At 39.4% G+C, this 26,051-nt stretch overlaps 1 protein-coding gene across 1 annotated transcript in view; it reads left to right on the top strand.

Moving 5' to 3' along the window:
* The first annotated feature begins 902 nt into the window (after positions 1-902).
* The window catches only part of crybg2 (crystallin beta-gamma domain containing 2), a 46,189-nt gene continuing 21,040 nt past the window's right edge, over positions 903-26,051 (top strand). The window contains exons 1-4 of the mRNA XM_079653285.1: positions 903-1,308; positions 10,825-10,912; positions 15,901-16,053; positions 16,297-18,704. Coding sequence (XP_079509411.1) covers positions 1,121-1,308; positions 10,825-10,912; positions 15,901-16,053; positions 16,297-18,704 — 2,837 coding nt within the window. The 5' untranslated portion in view covers positions 903-1,120. The remainder of the gene's footprint in view (positions 1,309-10,824; positions 10,913-15,900; positions 16,054-16,296; positions 18,705-26,051) is intronic.

Here is a 26,051-nt window from a genome sequence, read left to right as displayed (position 1 = left end):
GCCCCAGGAAGGCAGCGGATGTAACAGTCACATAGCCTAGCTGTATTCAGAAGTATTATTTTAAGCAACACGAAGTTAAGTTGACGAAAAACTCTACTCAAATGTAATTAAAGTCGGATCCACTCGTGTCTTAGATGAGGCAGTGATATCATAAATGTTCATTTAGGCCTACGCCTAAACACTCGGTAATTTATTCGTTTTTTAACCAGCTGTTCTGTATTCACCTTGCATGTGCAACTATGCTGCTTTTATCCTCGATAAAATGTTTAAGTCATGGATGTTTAAAGTTTAACTTCTTCATATTTGTCTAATATTATAGTTTAATTTTCATTAATGAAGTATGACGCTGCGCTGTCAGTACGCTTGTCCATCTTTGTGATTGGTCAAATGTTGCTAGCCCCGCCCTTGAACGCGCTCTCAGCTGAACAGAGAAACCCTGGGTTGATTTACTGAGTTGATAACCAGTGTCGTAGGACCATGGATGTATAATAAGAACTGACCGCTTAGCGAGATCTCGTTTGTTAGGGTTAGTTAATATAACTCAAACATATCCAGGGTATGTTGAACTGGCTTCGTAGTATGGCTACAGTTTATTGGTGGCTGCATAGCAGCGCTATGTCAAAGACACAAACATTATACATTAGCCTATTTACCAGGATGCAGTGACAAACATATTCACGAAGGCTCAGCCTTCTTGATGTGGAAACCCATAACTCACCTGAAATAAATGGAAGTGAAACTATTATTACCAATAAAAGTGCAAACTTTGGAATTATGTAATGCAACTTGGAAACGCAGAATATAACTCCCTGACTTATTAAAGTAGGCTAAATAAAAATACATTTTTTATTTATTTTATTTTATTATATGGTAGGGGACCAGCTGGAGTCTCAGGCTGTCTGGTGTTGGGTGTTTTCCTAAGGGGCGTGTCGCCACACCTGATATCTGCATACTGCACAGAAAAAAGGAGGCAGCAGCGGCATGTCATCTGTCAACAAGTGCCATCCGTGCACTTTCCCCACTTCGCAGATCAGGTTAATAAATCGACCATAAGCGGAAAAGTAGTTGTGACTCTGTGTAAGGACAAATACCCTCGGTGGCTTTACGTACAGAGGCAGAGATGGCGAAGAGTTCCTCCAGAAAGTCTCTGAAAAGTTTGTTCTCCAGAAGCGAAGCCAACCTGACAGATTCGGTAGACAAGGACAAGAATGAGGGAGAGAAGAAGATATTCAAGTTCTTAAAGTTCAAGACAAAGCCGAAGAGTGACCCTGCCCCCGTGCCGGCTAATGAGAGCCAGCTGCTGCACAGGTTAGTCGCACAATAATCTTCATTGCCTGGTTTTCATGCCTGTGTCTGTGTCATGTTTTCTCATAGCAGCAAGATGAAGTAGCGTCTGACGCTTAAGGAGACATACATCTGCAGTTACTTACAGTGCTCCTGTAGGACTACACTTGCTCCAAATGTTAATTGCTTTTCATATTAAACGTGTTTCAGACATACAAAGGTTTAGCTTAAAATGAACCCACACTAAATTGTAGTCTTCATTAAGCTCCAATAATTAATCTTCTGCACATCATGTATTTATTTTTGCCATGTATATAACTGTCATGTTCATAAATGTTGCATGTGACCGGACTACGGATGGAAATTAGCTCAAAGCTAAAATCCGGCTAATTTACATTTGAAAACATTATTTTGTTTAAAATGTTCATCAATGTGCATTGTCCCGGTTCAAATAAACGATTAAAAAAATAGTTAAAAAAATAATGCAACAACTGTGTGTATCTTGAAGTGTTACTCTTTAGTTCCTGGTTAAGACTTCCACATAGTTGTGTGTTGAATGAGACATCAGTGCCATGCTTAATTCTGATCTAATTAAAGAGTAGTGGTCCTAAAGTCAGTGCTGAAATGTATCGGGCAATAAAGTATTTAATGAAGTTAATGATAGCTCCACCATGCCAAATCAATTTCCTTTGAATTACCATGATTGTGAAGATGATTGAGTTAATGATTTAAGATTGTCCCCAAGCACATTTTTGTCTAGACAAGACTGTTGAACTTTGAAATTCATAAAGTTGCAGTCCATTCTTTCAGATATTATGTAATTGTGCAAAAGAGCAAATTAGATGTGAAACCTCCAGTTCTCTGAGCTTGCAGAGTCATGCAGGGAACATACTGTAAAACAGCTCATGGGCAGACTTGGAACAACTAAAATGCATTAAAAGCCCTATTAGGTGTGAATCTTTTCAACTTGCATTATTTTTACTATTATATTATATCATTTTAGGGGACAAGCAAAACTCTGTTCCTCCAAAATGTTAAGTTGAAACTGTTGATCCGTTATAGAGAGCTGCAACAGAATACCAATCAGCAAGTATTTTGACAATCTTTTCCATTCATCTTTAAGTTAAAAACCTCTGGCTCTAACTTCTCAGTGTGAATATTTTAATTAAAAGTTATTGTAAGCAAAATTGGAGCAGACCCACTTATGTTAAAGACGCTATCCGATACTGTTATCTGCTAACAAATGTGTAAAAGATGCAAGTCAGGCTCCCTCAATTTGACCTGAGGTACTCTTAGTCATGGACTTTTTAAGTGTTGATGCTGCAGGTCGATTTCTTTTTTTTTTTTTTACAGCTGAGCAATAAAGTAATGATTGTAAAAAGAGATAGTCACAACATCTGCTCAATTGCAAACAATGCAGGCTCCTCTACAAGGTAGACAAACATAATGCTCAATGTATGATCCTCAAACAAGGACCAGGGTTTCTGAATTACTACCAATACATTATGTGATTAGCCAATATTGACAGATAGTTAGGTCAAACCGTCTAAACCAGCAAGCTGCTTTCGTTCATCTCTGCTACTATCAGTGGACAAACCCTTAATATCTTTTTACTTTCAAAACCACAAATGAGCTACTTTCTTTTTTCCTGGTCATATGTAACACATGAAAACATGACACCACACAAGACAGTAGAATATTACGCAATGTCTCTGCGAGATATCGCATTTTCACCTCTTTTAGTTGGGTTCAAGAAAGGACTGAGGTGAGAGATGGATGCATCTTGTAAACTGCAGTTTTAAAAGTCAGTTTTGAAGTCTGTCAACTTTACCGTAGCGTTGTTAAATGTTTCCGAAGGATATACAGCGCTCCGTTTGAATCTTGCACAATAAATAAGCAGGGGGTGTGAAGATACACACAGGTGAGGCCATGGTTGAGCCATAAGTCATAAAACAGGACAATGTAATCATGTTGTCCATGTGGTGGTAGATCAGACTTAGTGACAGCTTGTGTTTGCACAAGGAAAAAAAAATGATGGGCTGACCCTGCGAGAACCGCCTTGGCACACAAGAGCTTCATACAGGGGTTATGCAAGGGTAAAATGTAACAGCAACACAATCAGTAAGTGACCAACAACAATTCCTAATAACAGTCACTTCTTCAAATGAGCTTTATTTTCTCTTTAAGTGATTTGCAGTGTCTTAGTGCATTCCTTAATTGTTGACAGTGTAGATGATTGTCCTAGATCAGTGTTAATTCCGGACAAATGCAAAATCTGTTTTTGTTGTTAGTTAAGGATTTAGTTTTAATCCATATCCAGGGTTTAATCCCACCAAGACTTGAGGATTTCAGGGTCTAAGAAATATATGTATTGTTTTTGTTTTGACTCTATAAAGTATTTCGTACAGTTCAAGGGGGATGTCAAAGTCGTATTGGATATTTTTTTAACTTGACCTCCCCTTTTATGAAATGACAGGAAAACTCAAGTTGCATTTTCAAACAAGCTAAACACAACCACATTTGTATTTCCTGTTAAAGTTAGGCGGGTTTCCGAATGGAGTTATGAGTGAATAAGTCCTGTGGAGAAACCAGCCGTTCCACATGCCTACTACTATTTTAGCACAATACAAATAAACACACACATCATCATTGTGCCAAGGGATACTTTGGCAACATCTTAGTCTCAGTTAAAGCTTACATGTCTTACCTCAGCGATGATAACACGTCTGACCTTATTCCAAACAATAGAGGTCATTATGAGTCATACCCGGAACCTGTTTTTTTTAGTATGAACTGTTGTGTTTATATAGAGTGAGTTTGTTGAACTCTTCCCTGTAGAAATAAACGATCATCCTCACGCATGTGTCAGTGCTTTAAAATTGACAAACTTCCTGACAATGTTATTTTCTGTCTGTATTTCTGATTGTCTTTGGAATAGACAATAGCATCACAACTGTGGAGCTTCAAAAAAACAATACGGAAAACAGATGAGTAGTTTAGATGAACCTGAGTTTGAATATGGGTGTGGACCTAATGGAGGCACCAGAAACAGGGCTGAGGAACCCCCATCCCCCCACACACACACACTTTAACCTTTGGCCCGATTTGGCGTTGCGGCAAGTGTAATCTCATTACAAAATGGTTTCCAGTAACATTTTGAAATGTCTCTACTGTCCTTGCTGCCATTGGGGTATCTTGTTACTGACTGATACCAATATATCTGCAAAAAGTTAACAGTGGGCGATATATTTGCGAGGACATTTCTGCTTGTCCGATTTCTTATAAGTTCTTTAGAACTGAGATCATCTAGTTACAGATGGCCTGTGGAACTGCCAGTCAGCTGTTCCTAACGCTGACTTCATTTCTCGCTACGCTTCCCTGCAGTCTCTGGATTTCCTTGCTCTCTGAGTCCTGGATTACTCCATCCAACACAGCCACCCCAGTAGCTCTCTCCACAGCATATTCCTTCACCCATACACCCAGACCCACTGGCAGAGGAGGCAGCACTGGTCTCCTGCTCTCTCCCAACTGGAGCTTTTCCCTCTTCAAGCTACCTAACTTCACTCCTTCCACCTTTGAATTCCATGCCGTCACAGTAGCCCATCCTATTATTAACCATTGTTGTTCTCTACCGTCCACCAGGCACCTTGGGAGACTTCTTGGAGGAATTAAGTAATCTTCTCTCACCCATCCCTGAAACTGGCCCTCCCACTGTACTTCTCAAAGACTTCAACCTCCAGACAGAGAAGATATCTGAATTAACATTTATTTTAACCACCTTTGCTTTCTCACTGTCTCCATCCCCACCAACTCATAAAGCTGGCAATGTCCTTGATCTCATATTCTCAAGGAACTGCACTACTTCTAACCTCTCTGTAAACCCGCTCCACACCTCGGATCACTTCTTCATTTCATTCTCTCTACCCCTTTCCAAACATAACAAACTAATCTCTTCTAACTCTGCACTTGTCCGCCGTAACCTTGTTCCCTCTCCCCCTCTACCTTTTCCTCATCGGTGCTCTCAGCCCTCCCTTCCTCTGACTCGTTCCAACTTCTGCCTCCAAACTCTGCTGCAGAAACTCTCCTCTCTACTCTCTCATCCTCTCTGGACTCTCTCTGTCCTCTCACCTCTCGGCAGGCTCGTCAGTCCCCTCCTGCTCCCTGGCTAAATGACGCACTGCGTGCTAATAGAACCATCCTTAGGGCAGCAGAGCGGAAACGGTGGAAATCCAAACACCATGACGACCTCCTAACCTATCAGGCTCTCCTCTCCTCTTTCTCTGCTTCCATCTCTCAGGCAAAAAGCACCTTCTGTCAAGATAAGATCCATTCTTCCTATTCCAATCCCAAAAAACTATTTTCTATCTTCTCCACCCTCCTCGACCCCCCCAAAGCCCCTTCCCCCTCCTCCCTTCTTCCAAGCGACTTTGTTAACTACTTTGGAAAAAAGGTTGATGATATTCGCTCTTCTTTTTCCGGCTCAGCTTTACTCACCGCTGGGTCACCAGTCCCACCGTTCACCCACACACTGACCTCCTTCTCCCCTCTATCTCCAAGTGAGGTTCTTACCCTCATTACGTCTGTCCGTCCTACCACCTGTCCTCTGGATCCTATCCCCTCAAACCTCCTTCAGACTATCGCTCCTGATATTCTACCGTTTCTCACCCACTTCATCAACACTTCTCTAACTTCTGGGGCCTCATTTATAAAGGGATATACGCTCAAAAAATGGCGTACGGCAGTTTCTACGCAATGTTTGCGATTTATAAAATACTAACTTGACGGAAACCGTGCGGTCCTCCACGCAACTCTAACCCATGCTTACGCACTAAGCACAAAAACGGGAGAGAAGAGAAACTGCGACACCGTTGGCAGAAGGAAGAATGGAGAGAAATATGTGGAAATAATACCATAAATAAAATGTTACCTCTCATTTATATATGAAGAATTCATTTTCAAACATTGATTAAAGCCAATCTTAAAATGATTTAACAAACGCCTGTTTGAGACTCCTCAGTACACACAAAAACATAACTCGGATAAATAAATAAATACGGATATGTTATTTAAAACCACCTCGAATATGTTGTGTTAATGTTATGAAATGTTTTTTTCATAAATGATGCGGTAAGCAGGAGGACAGAATTACGTCTAAACTGACGCTGTTTTGCATTTCTATAGGTTGTAGATACGAGCATGGTTTTATATATGTTTAATACATGTTTAATCATGTTTTATGCCGTTTGCCAAGACTTGATAAGTCGCTCGTAAAACACAGGAGGTATGGAAACTAAGAGCACCATATGTGGTAAATTGTACTGCTAATATAACACAACACATTAGTTGTATTTCCTTTAACTGGTGGATATAGAGTTGCTGCGGGGGGGGGGGGACACAAACCGCCAAATACAAAAACATAATTCAGATCCAGTCGTCATGACTCCACTCCGGAGGGATTCCCCGATCATTTCTTACAGTTTCTCATCAAGGGGGGGTCTCCTGTCCCCGGTACACACACATTGCCTGAGGAAGGCTATATATTTTTTGTCATTAACCTTTTTCGGACCACTTATTTATTTATTTTGGTGGCGATCCGACCTCCATGCTGCTACTCTGGTTCAAACTGCATCCACCAAACAATATGATGTATCTCGACCTCCCCAAAATAACCAAAATCTGACACGGTGTGAGATATTTTTTTTAGCTTTTCTGTCGTCATTTCCTGCGATCTTCGCCATGCAGTCAGTCGAAATTAATGAATGAAAGGGCGTTTCTTTGATTATTTCTAGGCAAACATGGGCGTTACGTGAAGCCCGCAAAAGCTGCACTGCATTTCAAGTCGGTTGTGATTTATAAAGGGAAACAGGCGTAGGAAGTGCCATACGCACTTTCCTCGCCGGTACGCAATGTTTGGTGAATAGGAAAGTGGCGGAAAATGTATGGACCTATTTTTCGGATTTCTACTACGTAAGCAACCTTCCCACGTCAATCCTACGCACGGCGTTATACATGAGGCCCCTTGTCACTTTCCAAACAGTCTCAAGGAGGCAAGACTAAACCCTCTCCTAAAGAAACCCACTCTCAACCCGTCCGATGTTATAAACGACAGGCCTGTCTCTGCGCGCTGTCTTTAAACAACTCTCCTGTTATCTCCATCAGAACAACCTTCTTGATCTGCACCAGTCTGATTTCAAGGCAGGTCACTCAACAGAAACTTCCCTCCTTGCTGTCTCTGAGGACCTGCGCATTGCTAAAGCAGCCTCCCTCTCCTCTGTCATCATCCTTGTGGACCTGTCTGCTGCATTCGACACACTGAACCATCAGATCCTCCTTCACACTCTCCAAGAACTTGGAGTTTCAGGCTCTGGACTTTCCCTCCTCACCTCATACCTCAAAGACCGTACCTACAGGGTAACTTGGAGAGGGTCTGAGTCGGACCCTTGTCAATTAACTACAGGGGTCCCTCAGGGCTCTGTTCTTGATCCCCTCCTCTTCTCTCTGTACACAAACTCGCTCGGATCAGTCATCAGCCCTCATGGTTTTTCATACCACTGCTACGCTGACGACACCCAATTAATTCTGTCTTTTCCACGTTCAGAAACCCAGGTCGTCGCACGCATCTCTGCTTGTCTAACAGACATCTCTCAGTGGATGTCTGTTCACCACCTCAAGCTCAACCTTGACAAGACTGAACTGCTTTTTCTTCCGGGAAAAGAGTGTCCCAACCTTGACCTAACAATCAACATTGGCCCCTCCCGACTCAGACTGCAAGGAATCTGGGTGTGGTCCTAGATAACAAACTGTCCTTCACTGTAAACATCGCTGCAACAACCCGCTGCTGCAGATACACTCTTTACAACATCAGGAGGATACGTCCCCTCCTGACCCAGAAAGCGACGCAACTTCTGGTCCAGGCTCTCGTCATCTCACGCCTAGACTACTGCAACTCCCTCCTGGCTGGTCTACCTGCATGTGCCATCCGACCTCTGCAGCTCATCCAGAATGCAGCGGCTCGTCTGTTCTTCAACCTTCCAACATTTTCCCACACCAGACCGCTCCTCCGCTCCCTTCACTGGCTTCCAGTAACTGCTAGAATCCACTTCAAGACAATGGTACTAGTGTACCATGCTGCAAATGTATCTGGCCCTTCTTACATCCAGGACATGGTTAAACCATACACCCCAGCACGTGCACTCCGCTCTGCGTCAGCCAAAGGGTTCGCTGCACCCGCACTGCGAGGGGGACCAAAGTTCCCATCAGCAAAAACACGTGGGTTTGCTATCCTGGCTCCAAAATGGTGGAATGAGCTCCCCATTGACATCAGAACAGTAGATAGCCTACACATCTTCCGGCGCAGACTGAAAACTAATCTCTTTTGACTCTACTTCGAGCAATACAATTACTAACAAAGCACTAATAAATGACTGGCTTATCGAAAGCAGTTGAGTAGCACTTGAAATGTTTTGGCTCTATGAAACCTGATGTACTTAAAAGATTCTGTTTTCTTCAAGTTTGTATCTTCTTGGTCGAATGCACTTATTGTAAGTCGCTTTGAGAAAAAAGTAAACTTGCCTTTCTAGATGTAATTTTTGCTTCTAACAGGGTTTATGTTTTTACCAAGAGTTATTGGACAATGCCTGTTTTGTCTTCTCAGAAAATGTGATGCTAAAGCTAGCAGGTGGGTTAGCTTAGCTTAGCACAAAGACTGGAAACAGTGGAAACATTTGGCCTGGCTGGAGATAACAAGTTTGCACCAGGTTTTGTCACCTTTGGACCGAGCCAGACTAGCTGTTCCAGTGATGATGCTAAGCTAACTAGCTGGTTGCTCCAGATACATATTTAAAATTGAATATGCTTGTTTGTCGAATATGGAAGACAAATATGTGTATCTGCATATCGCGCTAAATAATTTCATCGTGACATCGTCCAATTGAAACACAATAATTACCACAATTAATTATCGCGGGTTGATGCCTTTTTCAGTCTGTGCATACAGAAAACACAGTGCTTGGCTGTAGCAAGTGTGTGCCAGTTTGATGATGCAAATGTTTGTGGTTCACTGCTGGAGGCCTCACCTTAGTTCCCTCTCTCCATATCATTCTGGTTTTTATGCAAACAAGCATTCCCACACAATACTGCACAGGCACAGAACATCCTGTTGAACTTCGTCCATATCAGGATTATATTTTTCACATTAGCATGTCTTGGTGTTGCAAGTTCAAATAGTTCCCTTGAGTTGACATGTAAACACCTTGGGTCAAAGATAAGACACATCTTTTTATCTCTGGATATCTTTCCTGACCTCTAAATGGGTTATTTGTCTCACACTCGCAATACCTGCCTGATTGGCGGCCTGATTTTGTGTGTCAAAGAAACAAATACACACAAGTGTGTAGCTGTTTAAACACAACATGTTTGTGACGTGTTTGTCTTTTTTCATGTATTTTTGTCCATGTGAGCCTATCATAGAGAGTCAATACTGAACTGTTGAAGCTGCTTTATGTGCTGTTTACACAGGAACTAAACGGGTTGTATCGGCTACTTTTCTCTTTCGTAAAGCCAGTTCGTTCACAAGAGGCCTTAACAGAACCGCGGGAACGGCCCCCTAAAACGATAACTGGTCCTAAGGTGGATAGATCTGCGGACGCAACGCTCTGGGGGCCCAAACGGCTCCGTGTGTACGTCCATGTTTATTGAGCTGTATCCGTGGGAACGGAAGACTTTTTTCATATCGAATTCGGTTCGTTTGCGTTTCGTTTGCGTTCCCGTGTAAATGGGGTCTTAGGCCTTGCTCATTCTCACTGGTAAAAATGCATGAGATTTTATGTCCCAGTGGGTTATTAAATGTGGCGCCGCTACTAATGTTTGCTGGTAATTTGACTTCCTGTTGCATCCAGTTGTACAAAGGAGGACTGCCTTTGTGCATAAAGCGACCTTTGTAGGATTTGTTTTATGTGATGACAGCTCGTGATTATTGATGGAGCCTCTCTGTTTACTCTGAAGCCCCTGCCACCTCACTGACCTCCCCAAGAGTCAGTAAAAAATAAAACAAAAAAACATGTTGCAGAATAGAGCACATGGAAATTATCCCAACTAAATAATTCATTTTATCCTGATGAATGTTGTTTTTTATAAAAGTCATACTTACCAAGCAAGGCTGAAACATAAACTCCCTCTCTGCTTAGTCAGTTTCTATTCATCATTCCCTATGCAATGATTCACTGCTCTAGGCAGCATATTTGTCTGTCTTTTTAAGCCACTGCTTATGCTGGTCAGACAGGATGACTGTATGTAGTCCTCACTATACTACCTCACTACAGTCATTTTACAAAAGAAGTCTCCCAATGTTCATATACTGTAAGAAAAAAAAGAATAAGAAAATGTCAGATGTTGGACAAAACGGCACTTAAAAAGCTTATATTTACATATTCTTTTCTGCTATTTGAAAAATTATAAAAGGCCATATTAGCTGTAATAAATTCAAGTGGGTTTCAGTTATAGCATTTACTAATTTCAAATGTTTAACTGTGTATCCCTCAGTGCTGTTGAGGGTGGAGAAGTAACGTCTGACAACATCACCTCAGACAAAAAGAGGTCTTCTCTCTACGGCACCGCACCCAGGTCAAAGGTCAGTCCACTGCGTTCATTGTGTACATTGTTCACAGGTATTTTGTTGATAATCACCATCAGCCATCACCAATATGTGTTCTAGTACTTTAAACAGTGCAGAACAACAGGAAACATTTTTGACAGAATTATGTCAAGGGGGGTGTGCGTTTGTGTGTTAGTCTAAAAGTGTCAAGCCAAATGCCCACAAGGCAATATATTTGAAATGGCATCTGCAAGGTTTGTTGGGACCTGACATGAGCAATAAACCTTTTTGTTTAACAAGATTGCCTTTAGGTTTCACAGTCACTCAAATTCCTTGGAGGTTAGGTACAGTAAACTTTGAAGTTCACCAATAACTAAAAATGTCATTTTTACAATAGTCTCATTGTTTCTTTATGCTCAGTTATACACCAATTATTCTGATTTAATAACAAAAACTGTGTCAATTTTAAGTATATACATTTGTCTTGCAGCAATAGGCACAGCATTAGTTTTAGCTTGCAAGAAACGTTTGTCACTTTTGAGAAAATAAAGTTGGGCATATGCCGTAGTAAAGTGTCTAAGTTTCATTAACAAACTTAAGTAATTAATTTTTTTGTTTATAAAATTCAAAATACATTGGTTATAGTATTTATTTACTCTTATTAGACACTAAAGACCTGTTAGCAAAGCCCATGATATAAACACTTCTAAAAAAAGAAAGAAAAATATCTTACTTAAAGGAAAAAAAGGAAATGTAAAGGCAGCTGCATCACGCATACTTTTATGTGAATGCTATCTAATCTGGTTGTAGCAGGTTTTGAATATTGTTTTCACCCTTATGGAGTATTTTAACTTGCTAATGCAGTGTGTCTAAATGTAGCAAGTTACTATCATGATTTAAAGCTGGGCCTTTTTGTGTGTGAAATACATTTGTGCTGTAAATATAGGTTATATCATCCTGGGTATAATCATTCACAAATAAAATACATTTAATTACACAGGTCTAATCAATGAAAATATGTCAAGTATTCAGTCAAGCAGCTGTTGACAGAGAGATAACCATTTTAAAATGTCAGCTCTGCCCTGCCCTGACTTTACCACAATGTATATAGGACTAATTTTCTCGTCTTATCCTACTTTTGTTGCTACAATTTGGATAATTCCTTTTAGTATACATTCTGAATGGGGTATTTAGTATTTTAGCTTATTTCTTTGGCACTTTACACCATTACAATTTATATTTAGCACAAAATGTTCAACAGATTTATTTTGTTGATTAGATTTTAAACTTTGCCTTCATGATATTACGACAAACGTTCTCCTCTGTATGAGAATGGAGCGACAACATCTGGAAACCTGTCCTCTGCTGCCTTGGAGGCTAACGGCATGATATTCAGTTGAAACTTTATGTGTTAGTCCCTCTGGCACATGATTTGGCAAGTCAAATAAAATGTGCGTGGAATAAGAAATCCCTCTATATTCATTATTAAGGTTAGTAAAAGTAATTATGGTGCATTATTTTTTATTTTATTTAGTTGCTGTAAGAGATTTTCTCTTTCTTACTTGAATAAATAGGACATTTACATTCTGGTTTCTTCCCCAAATCATCGGTAAAATGTATAAATGTATACTGTATACTTGTTGAAACATAAATATTCTTGGGGGAAATCATTTTTTTGGGGGGGAAATTGAGTAAAATGTCCCTCTGTTGGATAACTTCATGACTCAACTGTAACGACATTCGAGGGTTTGCTGAATCTCCCTCAGGGTTTAACTTACAGTACATAATCACAATCCCCCTTACACTCCAAGGCACACACTTAGTGGTAACTCTAATGTACACCTAGAAAAAAGTCACACTCTTTATTATATTGCTTTATTCATCCATTGTTATTTGATAACTTTTAGATTTAATCATCTTAATCCCAATTGATTTACACCCGCAGAAATACATACAGTACAATCGGCTGCAGGTGAATTATATGTAGAACTCCACTCTAGAGGGCACCATACCCTCAAAAAACAATCAAGCACAGTATGTGCAAGCAGTCTATTCACGTTTTAAATCGCTAGTGATTATTTCATACTTTATTTGCAAAATCTTATTGTTTAATTTCAACATTACTGTGACATTTTGAATGTATTTTACCTGAGAAGTACCATTAGTTTGTGAATCTCTTTTTCAAGGGAGACCTTGAGCAGAAACTAAATATTTTATTTGTTTGAATTTCCATACTGGTGTTTGGGATAAAGTCATGTGAACATAATACATATTGTCCAACACCTTTCTGTGTGATGAAAACATTGCAGTCGATATGACGGTGTGAGATCAACCTAAGTAGGACACTATTTGCTGTTTATTCCATCCACCCGAGAGGGCCAGTGCTTAACTAAACAAAAGTCTTTTGGTAAAGCTCAAAACTGATCTGACTTCTTTGTGTAGCTGAGAGCTGCAGGACAGACGGCATAGAAAGAAAGTAGTCCCGTTCATATATTATATTTCTTTAATGTTTTACTCATTGGTTTGGCAGATTCTACACTCAGAGCAGCATTTTAACAGGAAATTCAGGAGTTGGTTGTATGAATGCAGTGTTTGTTTATGTGTTTAGGATATGTGTGTTCTTAAGTAAGTAACCATTATGTTTGCGTGTTTTCTTTATTGTACACTTTCAAAGCAAAAGAAAACTAGAAAGACATTAATACAATACAAGGAAAATGCTCATGCACATTAAGAAAAATTAAAATAATGGTAAAGGGGTTACAGTATCTATATTATGTAATTAATGTGTTCCCATTCCAGTCCGAGCTTTGCAATGATAAATTACAGACTTTAAGAAAGTAGTTATTATTTCTGGCAGCTTCAATGGTTTGCCTTCCAGCAAAACTAACTTATTGAGATCGAAACTTTGCTATGTGCGAGGCAGCCTATAATTTACGTTTGTGATAAACAATTTTAAGTCAACTGAAGCTAGGACCAATAACTTTGTGATCCATGCAGTCTTGCTTGAGTTTCCTTCACTGTGAAAGGTCTCTAGCTAATGGCATACTAAATTGTCATTTTGAATTAGAATTTTTTTTTTTTCTTTTTTTTTTACTTAGTCTGCTTTTGTTTTAGTACCTATGAAATTCAAAGTTTCCAGTCAATACTTGATTCCAAAGTTCTACAGTACTTAACTTAATTTGAAATTAAGATAAAAAAACAAGTTTTAAACGGTAGGACTTTTACAGTAAATGGGATATCGGATAACTGAATCACAGTGATAGACAATAGATCGATGTATGTCTAAAACAGCAGTGTTACACAATCCACGCACTATAACCTCAGCTAAGATTCCATAGTTTTTCATTGTGTTTGCCCTGCCATACTTTCAAAACTTACACATAGAAGGAAGAATTCGACGGTCACACCCAGTTAAAAACCTGGCTGATGGCAGGTTCCATTCTCCTTTGTCATTGCGTCTCAACAAAACATGTGCGTGCACTAGATTACAATAACATCATCTCAATCAGTCAGTGATTAGTGTCTTTTTAAACAATCTGATAAGGAACACATACAACATACTAGGTCGCTCCCAAAAAAAAGTGTTTTAACTGTATCCTGCCAGATTGACATTTATTTCAATCAGTTAAAAAAAAGTTTCTGTAACAGCAATGGTTTGGAACAGTTTGGTGATACACTGACTCTCACTGACTGCAAATATTATTTGCTGTAGATCTAATAATATACTGTACTGCTTCAGGCCATGCAACAGTATGCTACGGTTATTAAAAATGACATAAAGTTGCATTTGTTTTGTTTAACCTTAACCAAACTAATCCAATTCTCTGTGTCGGAACAAGGAGCCACCAGTGTCAAGTCGATCGTGTTCAGATAGTGTTTCTTTTTTTTTGTTTTGGGTGGAGTGCTTTTACCTGCGTGGAATGAAGTTTTAATTACACAGGATTAGAGTTATTAGCAATGAAGATATGTCAACTATTCAGTCAAACTTGGCAATCAACATCTAATGACAGACTGATAACCATACGAATGTTCAACCGCTGTGGCCTGCCTTGACTTTGACTTAATGTATGTGTGTGTGAGAAATACATTTGTGATTAGGTCACGTCTCCATTGGTATCATCATTCAAGATGATAACTTTTTAATTAGACAGGATCTATCTCAATGAAGTTATGGCAGCCATTCTGTCAATCTTGGCAATCAACAGCTGATGATAGACTGATAACCTAACTACAGAAGCTGTGCCCCGACCTGACTTTACCACATTTGATGTGTCACCATTTTCTCATCAGATCACAGCATTGTTGCTACACATATTTTTCGCTGCAGTGCACTGTGTACCATTAACTATCTGTCTTAAGCGCAACATGTTCACCAGATTCGACTGAACCAGAGAGGTTTTTTAGCCTTTATGTTATTAAGACAAACGTTTTTGCTCAAGTGGCAACATCTGAAAAACGTCTTTCTCTGGCAACAAATGTTAAACACCTGATTTAGCTATTTCAAATGTAATTCCTCAGTTTGCTTTCTTCCCTCAGTTGTTTCAAATTCTACCATATTTACATGGCATAAGAGAAATCAATCAGGGTTATATATTTCCTATAGATTTATCATTTTTTTCAGTTAAAGTAATTGTGATGTAATATTGTTTTTGCCTTTTCAAAGAGATTATCTCATCCTTACAACCTTTCAGTAAAAACATCATTAAAAATACATTCACTCGCTGGTTTCTTTCCCAAATAATTTCCTTAAGTCAGGGTGTAAACTCTTGCAGGTGAAGGGAATCATTGGTAAGGGTCTAAAAGGGTTAGTTGTGTTTGGTATGCAGGGTATTGTCAGTTATTTTAAAATTCTGAAAATTGCACTTCCTGTTCTTTGCTTCATTCAGTATTGGTTAATGCAGCATGCTTTGAAGGACACGTCCTGTTTATTAAATTGAGATTAAATAAGTCACACATTTTTCATTTCTTGCTTCATCTCTCGCTATTTCACTTTACTTCCCTTAATTTTTCCTTCTTCCTCTCAGAACAAAGAGTTGAGCTACTCAGAGTTGGACCTGCGAAAGCCAAAAAGGTTTGCTACCTTCTCCTTTGGTTTTAAAAAGAGAAGAAAGAATGAAGAGGGAATCTCTAAGAGCGTATTTGGCCTTCATCGACCTGACATTGAAGAGCAAGAGGAGGTAAACCCCTTCCCTGAATGTTGTTTAAACTAAACGTGTGACAAATACATTTTCAAATATAGTGCATGAACTATAATCTATGTAGCTTTACAGTATAATCATATTTATTTGGTCTGATCTATCCATAGCCCCAGTTTATTTATCATCATTGAATTGATATTGTCTGTATTACTATTGCAGGGTTAAAAATTAGTTTTTCTGATACACCTGTGATGATTGGACTATTATCATCTTATCTTCTAGACTCCTTCGGACCTCAGTCAGTTGGAGTCGGATCAGGCCAACAGGAAGTTCAGCATGTCTCAACCAGAGCTGGACACCTTCGATACATTCGACATCCCTTCTCCTCCCCCTGTGGCCACAAACCACTCAGAATCATATTTTACTCTCCAAAACCAATCACAGTCATCTGGTTCAAGTATATTTGACGTACATAGGGAACCACAGAAAGCACCGATTGCTACCATCCCTGAGATGGATAATCTGGGCTCATTGGAGGAGAAAGACAACATTCCTGTTCATTATAACTCCGATCCATCTGCTCCTAAGACTCTAACAGAAGCCACCTCCGAAAACCAAACCGTACCTAGCCAGCCTTCAAGCTCTGATCACAAAGCTGTCGCTGGTAACCCCACAAGCAATGATTTGAGTGATAATGATATTCTGCAGCTGTCTAATACAACAGAAATCCCTTTCACCGAATCCCCCAGAGTTACAGTATCACATAATCAACCTGAAGCCCCTGACATAGCTTCCACGCAAAATGGCAAACTCTCCCTAGCAGGTGTTGACTCCAAAATTGACGCTGCAATTACAGACTCAATCCCTGTTCCTCACCCTAAAGACTCAGCTGTAGTCACAGATTTAACTTCTGTCCACCAAGAATTCTCAATTTCTGGATCTGAGAAATCTACTCCTGAAACTGCCACGAGTGTAATCACAACTTCAGCTGTTAGTAAGGAAAATAGTTCTCCTGTCAGCGAATATGCTGCTTATGGAGCTTTGTATGACTCTCTTTTCCCCCAGAGTTTTACCTCGGAGATATTGTCAACCCCTATATCAAACCCTCCACCTAAGGTCCATACTGAGATTATTCATCTTAACACCACATCAAAGCCTGTCGTGGTTAAAACGCTTAATGAATATCAGACAGAAACGTTTGATATTAACCCCAGATATCCACATTCCTCTCTCAGTTCAGGTTCTGCACCAGTTGACAATGATACAATTCCTTACTCAGAGATTACCCACCCACTTTCAGAGGTGAAATCAGACAGTTTAAGCCCTATTCAAGACAATGTCAGTTCTGTGCCCGAGGTTGAAAGCTCTGCCCCTCCCATTTCTGAATGTGTAACATCCCAAGCGGCAGGCACTCGGGTTACTGCCTCTGAACAGAGAGTGAACCCATTCAAACAGTTAGTCGAGGACGAAGCAAGCACCGATCCTGTCAGTCCCGTCAGTCCTTTGCCTGAGAAAATGAGCGCATCAAAGCGTCTTGAGATAAGAATTGAACCAAGGGAGTCTTTTTGTGCTCCTTCTGGACCAACGGAGGGCTCTGAAGGGCCTTTAAGTCCAGCATACCTGAGCGTGGGATCAGATGAAGGCAGTGGTATGGAGATCTACTACAGTGCTGAAGAAGACAACGCAGAGGAGAGCAGGGGAGAAGAGATGTACACGATGAAGGAAAGGGGAGAAATGTCAATGGAAGACGGGGGGCGAGAGGCTGAGTTTCCACAGCGAGAGGAGAGTACAGAAAGATGGATAAGAAAGAGAGATGAGGGAGAATTTCGGGGGTTGATTGTTAAAGTGCAAAATGAAGAAAGGAAAGAGAGAGTCAATAGCCAAATTGAAGTGGAGAAAAAAGTAGCAGGTCAGAGGCCACAGGCTCAAGTGCAGGACATTGAAACGTCTACGTTTCTTGTAGGCGGTGATGCAAGGAGTCAGGAGAAAGGAGTAGCAACCACAGTATGGCCACAGGTGAGAGAAGAGGGGGAGGAGGAAGGAGAAAAGGAGTTACTTGCCACACAGGTTCAGCAGGTGAAAATACTGATGGTATGCAACTTTGCTCCACCCTCCACTGAGCTGCATGGGGAGGGGTCCAGGGGAAACTGGACTGAGGAATTGGAGAAAGAAGACCACTCTAATGGGGACAAGCAACTCCTGAGTGAGGTGATGCAGTATCGGAGTCACAAAGGCATCATGAGCTCTGTACATGCTGATTCCAGGATCACAACAGAGGGAGACATGCTCACACCCAGATTAAGAGAGGCAGGAGAGCTAGTTTCACTCACTGCGGTGCCACACAAAATTGTTGAAGTGAGCAAAGAAAGCACAAAAAGCAGCAGTGTCACTACAGCAAGTGCAGACACAGATACGCCTGCTAGGGTGCAGGTTGTCACAGGTACTTTGACTCGCAGGGCTGATCTGCAATCAGATGCCACGGAGGTTGAACACAATAGGGTTCTAAAGAGTAGTGAGTGGGTGGATACAATTACTCAGAGCACATACAGAACCAGGACAGGGGAAGAACAGGTGGCAGTCGAGTTGTCAGCCCCGAACGCAGACACACAACGTCCTGCTGCAGAGACACAGACACACACATCAGAGAAATACAAGCATCCGGCAGAAGTGCAACCCGATCTGAACCAGGGGTAAGTGGAGAGTCTTATCATCTTTGACGAAAGTTGAGTACATGTAGGTCGTCTGGATTTAAAGCCCAACATATATGAAGTATGTGAAAGAACAATTTATTACCTAGAGAAATTAATTGCTAACAGTTTTGAAGTTGTTTCACAAGCTTATTGCTGTAATTTAGGAAAATGTAGACCTGTAGCTTTGGCGCTGGAATGTTTTACATGTAGCCTAAAGGGGAGTGTTAAAGACACAAGCGAACATCACTTTTTCTTGTGTGTAAATCAATATACTTGTGCAATTGAGATGATACACCTTGAGTAACTTCATCGGGGGCCCTCAGATAAGGCTGAAATGTGCCAATCCTCAACTTTTCCATGATAACAAAAAGACAGAAGTGGATGAACTGCCCTGTTTACCAACATAGCTGATCACATACCTGTGACATAACAGAGGAGGATTGTCGCATACCTTCAGCTTTGTGACTTTAATGATTGACTGACTAATCCATGAAGCATCTGTAGCCAACAGATCACCTGTCATCATCTACATACAGAGTTAGGACTTTTGTTCGACTGAGAGATATCACTCAGTACAGTTAGTCCACTGTAGAGTAATGTTAGCACACAAAGTACAATACACTGTTCACAGTTCAATACTCCTTTGTTTAAGTGGTATTAAATCAGGCCAATGGAGAGAAGGACAACATATTTCAAATTTGACCCCACGTTCAAGGCTCAAGACTAACTTCTGACCCCTTCTGAAAAATGATTTCAACCATCCTATAACTGTGGTTATTTACATAAAACCACAAAGTGCAGATGATTAGAAAATAAATTGTCTTGTTTTTAACATTTCTTAAATATATGCTCCTCAACAACTCATAGAGCTCGTGTGAGTTAAATAGGACATAATTCCCTCTCTAATTTCAGTTTTTATATTGAAGACATTACTTTCAAACAACTGTATCTATTCAACTTTCTCGAAAAAAATGTATCCTATTACTTGACATTTGAACATCATATAATGTTTTATTACATAATTATTTATACATCTCTAACATATTATTATGTCACACGCAACATCCATTACTTGTTGTTTGTCAACATCCATTACTTGTTGTTTGCTACTGTAGGAGCAGGTCTGTGCTGCCTACCGACTGTTAACAGCTAAGAGCTAACGTTAACTAGATTTTCTCACTTTCCAATTTCAACCTGAATTTGTAGTTAAGCCCCAAGCGGGGACCCTGTTTTTTTTTCACGACACTGTGTCTCAGGCATAGACTGTATATATAAAGGTCTCAGGGGATCTTAATATTTAAGAACCTATTAATGTGTTATACCAGATTACCGGAAATAATCTCAGCTAACTGATGATATATACCATTTTTACCAAAACAAAACACAAGTTTCATAAGAAGCATCTAAATGACCCCTTAGCGAAAAATGCTAACGGACATTGTTACAGAACTCAAGATAATAGTACCCTTATTACTTATCGTAGCTGCACATACAAGATATCCGATTTAAAGCTGAGGTTCCACAGATTATTTAGGTATATAGTATCATCACTGAGTGATCCGAGCTTGCGACAGGGGAAGCAAAGACAGACATCACAACACGTACCTTTACATAGCTTCTAGGGAGATCGTCTCACCGTAGCTATTATTCTGATCAAAAGACGTGTTCAATGGAATTAAAACGAGAAAACACGCGGCTGAATCGGTTAATCCATAGGTTGATAAAGTTTCTGGGCAATAATTTGTCTTATTTATAATCCATAATTCAATTTTTATGTAAAAATCGGAGTGCAAAAGTTAGCTGCTAATGGTAGCCACCAGAGTGGCTGCTGCTTCCGGTCTAGGCTATGCGGCAGTCTAGCACACACACATGACCAAATAAGGACTATGTGGCAGTTCCCCTCGATTCCATTGGCTCTGACGGTTAGAAATATATGTCACATGTCAAAATCCAGCAAGGGAAGCCAGAGATATGAAAAATCCACCCAAATGGCCCCAGAAGAAGTTTTTTTGTGCTAAATCTGTCTTCAAAGGTCAAATATCACTTGTTTTGCATCAATCTTGATACAGGGTACTTATTATATGTTGTACTTTGGATTCCTAAAGCTTTTAGTCTACTAACCGATCATCCAAGGTTAGTTTTCACTATAAGTACAAAATATTTTTGGGACGGACTATAATTTACAGTTTTTTACCATGTTCAATCTGAATTTTCTGTAAAATAAAAAAAAAAAATATTGAATCTGACTTTTCTACATCCAACTGACAGGTTTATCATTACTTTGAGAAAAAAGATTATTAATTTAACCCTTTTTAGAAGGGAAGATATGGTCATTTGTTCTGGGAATGTCATTTTCGAGCCTGAAACCTGAAAAACAGGCTCGGGGTTTAACAGGTCAATGTAGCATTATCATCATTGCCCTTTGCGCCGTCCACTGGGCCTTGAGCTGGGGTTATCGGTGCCTGGAAGCGGGCTGTGGTAAATGATTCCTTACTTTACACTCCCAAAGCACACACTTCTTTAAATACACTTTCTATTAAGACCACATTTGTAGAGCATAAGGAGGGAAATCATAGTCAATTAAAATGCTAAACTCAAAAACACCTATTGCTTTCAGATCCACTACATCAACTGTCATAAAACATACTAGAGTGAACTATAATAAAAGATAAGTGTATTTTTGGATTGTAATGTATTTAAAAGAACTATACACACCTCAATAATCAGAATTAGAAATATTTGTCCCAACAGGGAAATGTACATTATTAAAACAACAGATGGTACAGATAACGTGAGGAAAAAATAAATAAATGGCGATAAATAATGAATATCATTCAAACAATTGTTCCATACACATAAGGACATGGAGATTTGAGCAGTTCATACAAACATATTTGGTCACTTATCACTGTGGCATGTTTCCCAGCAGCCTTCATATCCCCAGCCTCTCCCTGCAGTTGACAACATCTGAGTAGTAGGTTTACTGGCAGAGCCCCATCCTACGGTATAAGAGTATCACAGGAAGTGCCACACATTACTCACAGGTTTCACCTTTATGTAATAAGGTTTTGGCATTGCCACAATGTTTAATCAAAGTTTCCTTTGATCAAGAATCTGACTCCACAGGAAATGATTTGACACGGTAAAACAGGCACAGCAGGACTGGAGCAGTGATGTTTTTGTGCCGTTGTGCACAGGCATCTGTTTGTTTTTGCCATGTTCAAAACAGTTGCTACCAGAGACCATGGTTTCCTTTTTTCTGCCAGAAGATACCTGAGAAAGACAAGATTCCTGAGCAATGTGTGGCACATGATGACAGACGCAGATTTTCTGTTGCAGCAACAGATCATTATATAAACCACAAAGCAGCAAAGAAAGGCTTTAATCTTCTACCCTCTGAGTACAATGTAAAAGGATTTAGTGGCATAATAATATCAATACACCTTATTTGTGTAGCACCTTTCCTACACAAAGTGCTTCACAATAATAATAATAATAATAATAATAATAATAATAATACATGCTATTGATAAAGCACTTTTCCTGGTGCTCAAAGCGCTTTACAAGCAAATAAAGAAAAATAACAACAAAAGTGCTAAACTATATAGATATGTTATTTATTGGGATAAACCCCTTGAGATGCACCATCTCGTTTTCAAGGGGGTCCCGACAATAGCAACAACTTACAGACATACATAAACAAAAAGACAAAAACCAAAACATGACACACAAGACAAACCACGTACAGTCTGTTAAGTAAAATTAAAGTAATACATACAATCATTACAATCATTACAATTTGAGAGACAGTCGAGCAAATCAGTTTCATCAATATCAGTTTCATCAATAACAAGTGCAGACCAGTTGAAAGTGAGATGATAATGCATGTTTAAACATACCCAATGATGCAAGAGATCTAATAGCAGCAGGTAAAGTATTCCAGTCTGTTGGGGCTTTGAACATGAATGCTCTTCTGCCAATCCATTTGTTTGCAGAGGGGACAGAGAAATACATCTGGAGAGAGTGTCTAACTTGATGATTTGGCGAGTAGGGTACAAAATACTGCTTTTAAACTAGGTGGAATAGGGGTGAGGGGTTAGTGGATTAGGAGTTGAAGGCAAGAGTGAAAATGTGAGTTTTGAGGGCTTTTACAAAGGAGAAACACAATTGAAGATTAAAACAAGGAAACATGCTTTAATTTAATATAGTTTGAGACTTATTAAATGTCAACTCAAAAGGTTTGACATCTAGTGCATCATTTATTTTAAATACCTATGCAAACAAAGACTCTTCCCAACTTGTGCTTCATAAAGTATTTATGAAGCACAAGATGGCAGCAAAGGCGTCGTTTTAGTTGAGTGGAATACTGAAACTTACACTTAGCAAAACCAACACAAAGAAATAAGACAGGGCCTAGACTCTTTGCGATGCAGTGGGAAGGACAGTGCATTCATTGTATACATAAACAACCCTATCACAAAAAGTTAACTCCAAATGTATATTTATAAACTTAAATTCCTTTTTTGTTCATGCATTAAAAAAAGATGTATACCTGTATGCAAAATACTTGGCTGCTTTGGAAAACAAGTAAATATTGTGTTTAACTGTAAGAATTAAATATATCAGATACATTACAGTTCATAGTGTAATAATATGAATTAAAGACAGACGAAGTTGTTATACTGCTGCAGCTTTTTTCACCACAGTGCGTGTGTCTGTATTACATTTTCCGAAACCTGCCAACAAACTTCCACTCTTAAATCAACACTGTTCCAGCTGCTTATTGAAAGATGAGGCTTTCTGCCAGCCTCACCTCTCTAACAGAGCTCCTGTAATAAGGAGAAACATTAGGCATCTAAAAAAGACATGTGGCGACCGTCTCATCCAAGGTGTTGATTGAAGATACAGATACTTTTCTTAAGAATTGTAATCCAACAGATTACCTTGTTGGGTGTTTTCTTTCTACAGAAACACACGAGTGTCGAGATGTTTCTACTATCATAACATACAAAGCCAGTTGAGCCACTTGCAGGTGTTTAGTCAGAATTCTGCCACTAAACTTTGTCTTTTGTTTTCCATTCATGTGTGACAGACTGGCTTTTGTCTGACAGATTCCTTGGTAATTAGTGGAATGACACACTTGTGGAGAATTATCGTTGTTGTAAATCATGCTGTGACCAAATACATCTTCATGAAATCCTAGCTCTTGACTCTTGGCTTGACAGACTTAATTTACACCTACGATCTGTACAAGTAACTTCTTAGAGGCTTTTTCCTACTGTTTAAAACCAGTTTAGCCCTGAGCCTGTTTTTCAGGTTTCAGGCTCGAAAATGACATTCCCAGAACAACTGACCATATCTTCCCTTCTAAAAGGGTTAAATTAATAATCTTTTTTCTCAAAGTAATGATAAACCTGTGAGTTGGATGTAGAAAAGTCAGAATCAATATAGATGTTTTTTTATTTTAAAGAAAATTCAGATTGAACGTAGTAAAAAAACTGTAAATTATAGTGTCCGTCCAACAATTCTTTTTTACTTATAGTGAAAACTACCCTTGGATGATTGTAAGCTAGACTAAAAGCTTTAGGAATCCAAAGTACAACATATAATAAGTACCCTGTATCAAGAGTGATACAAAACAAGTGATATTTGAACTTTTTAGAGGTTTAGCAAAAAAAACTCCACCTCTGAGGTGATTTGGGTGGAAATGGGGGTTTTACCGTTTCTCTGGAACCCATTGGTCGATTTTGGTGATTGACATCTCTTTCTGACCAGTAGACCCAATAGAATCGAAGGGGAATCTCCTCACACACATGGTAAAACAAAAAGGTTTTTATCGTTTTAATGCCATTGAAGACCACTTTTGACCAGACTACGACACAGGTGAGCCATGTTAGCGTTTTTAACTACCTAGCGCCATATGTTTGATGTCTTTTCTTGTTATTATCTCCGCGAGTTCGTATAATTGAGTTCGATTCTGTGTCTCGTCACGATGTGAAACGATGGGTTGAGATGTGCAGCAAAGATAAATAATAAGGTTTTGTGAGTGAATTTCGGTGCAGTCATCTGTTAGCATTTTTCGTTCGAGGCTCAGCGTTAGCATTGTGGGTTTTTTTTGGAGAAAATTTTTTTTAAATGATCATTTAGATGAGTTTCTTCCCATTACATGGATATAAAACATTCATAGTTTATTAAGAACATGCCCTCAGACACTGTTTCCTGCAAGATGTTGCAGGAGGGCCCCGGTACCGGGGTCTCTCGAGCCCAATTGATAGGTTAACAGAAAATCTTTCTTTTAGTGTTTTTCCACATCATTGCCACTTTAACACTGTTAGTGAGTGATGACGTTGACCGCCTTTTAGAAAACTGATGACCCTAAGTCTCACTGACTGAATAAACTCTATACTGTATGTATTTCAACTGGTCAGAAAAAAACAATCACTAATTTCATGATCCTGACTGGATAGACAATTCTTTAATCCACACCTTTGCCAAAAAACATGACATTTGTCTTTGTTAATTAAAATGTAAAGAGTACCAAGTAAATATTTGAGTCTTTGGTGAAATAACCACAAGAAGTTCCCACCTTGTCTTGGCATAGACATATAGCCAACACTTGTATGAAAGGGCTAAATGCCAGTTTATTTATCAACAGCATTTGAGTAAAAAGTACTCTTTTTGTTGTTGTTTTAAAGAGCACTCCACTGATTTAGAAAGTTTTGACAACAACAAAATCCATGCAGAAGAACCAGAGATGAGGTTTTTTTTTATATCATATTCTTCTTCCTTCAAGTAACCTGGTGCATACATGACCCACAATGCAACTCAAATTATAATGTAGCCTCAAGCAGCAGGCAGAGGAAAGAATGGAGCAATACAAGTCTCCATATCTCTAGATCTTTTTTTTTTTTAATATATAGTCTTCATCTATACAGACGCTCAGTCATGTGACATCACTTCAGGCAGGTTCTGTGCACTTCCCTTTTAAATCTTAACCTCATCTGACTGCATAAGGTCTGGACGCGACATCCTATGCTTAGGATTCATGGTATGAAGACAATGTTCATTGATGATGTCTTACACTTAACCCCTCTGCCTTGAGCTTAGTAAAGCTGCTGGACTTGCCTGTTGACTGACAGCCAGACAGATGTTGGAAAACAGTCACCAGTCATGCTTCTGTTTACTCAGTGGACCATTATCTAATCCCCTGAACATGTGTAAAGAGAGAGGGAGCAAGAAATGTGCTCTTTTCCCACTCATAGATTTATAGAGAGAAATCATATTTTTAGACATGCAGACTCAACCAGATCTAAAGAGTTTGTTTCCATCGCCTTCACGTGTTCTGAA

This window comes from Notothenia rossii (assembly GCF_949606895.1).
Source record: "Notothenia rossii genome assembly, chromosome: 10".
In the NCBI taxonomy this organism is placed as follows: Eukaryota; Metazoa; Chordata; class Actinopteri; order Perciformes; family Nototheniidae; genus Notothenia; species Notothenia rossii.
This window is presented reverse-complemented; position numbering and strand designations above follow the sequence as displayed.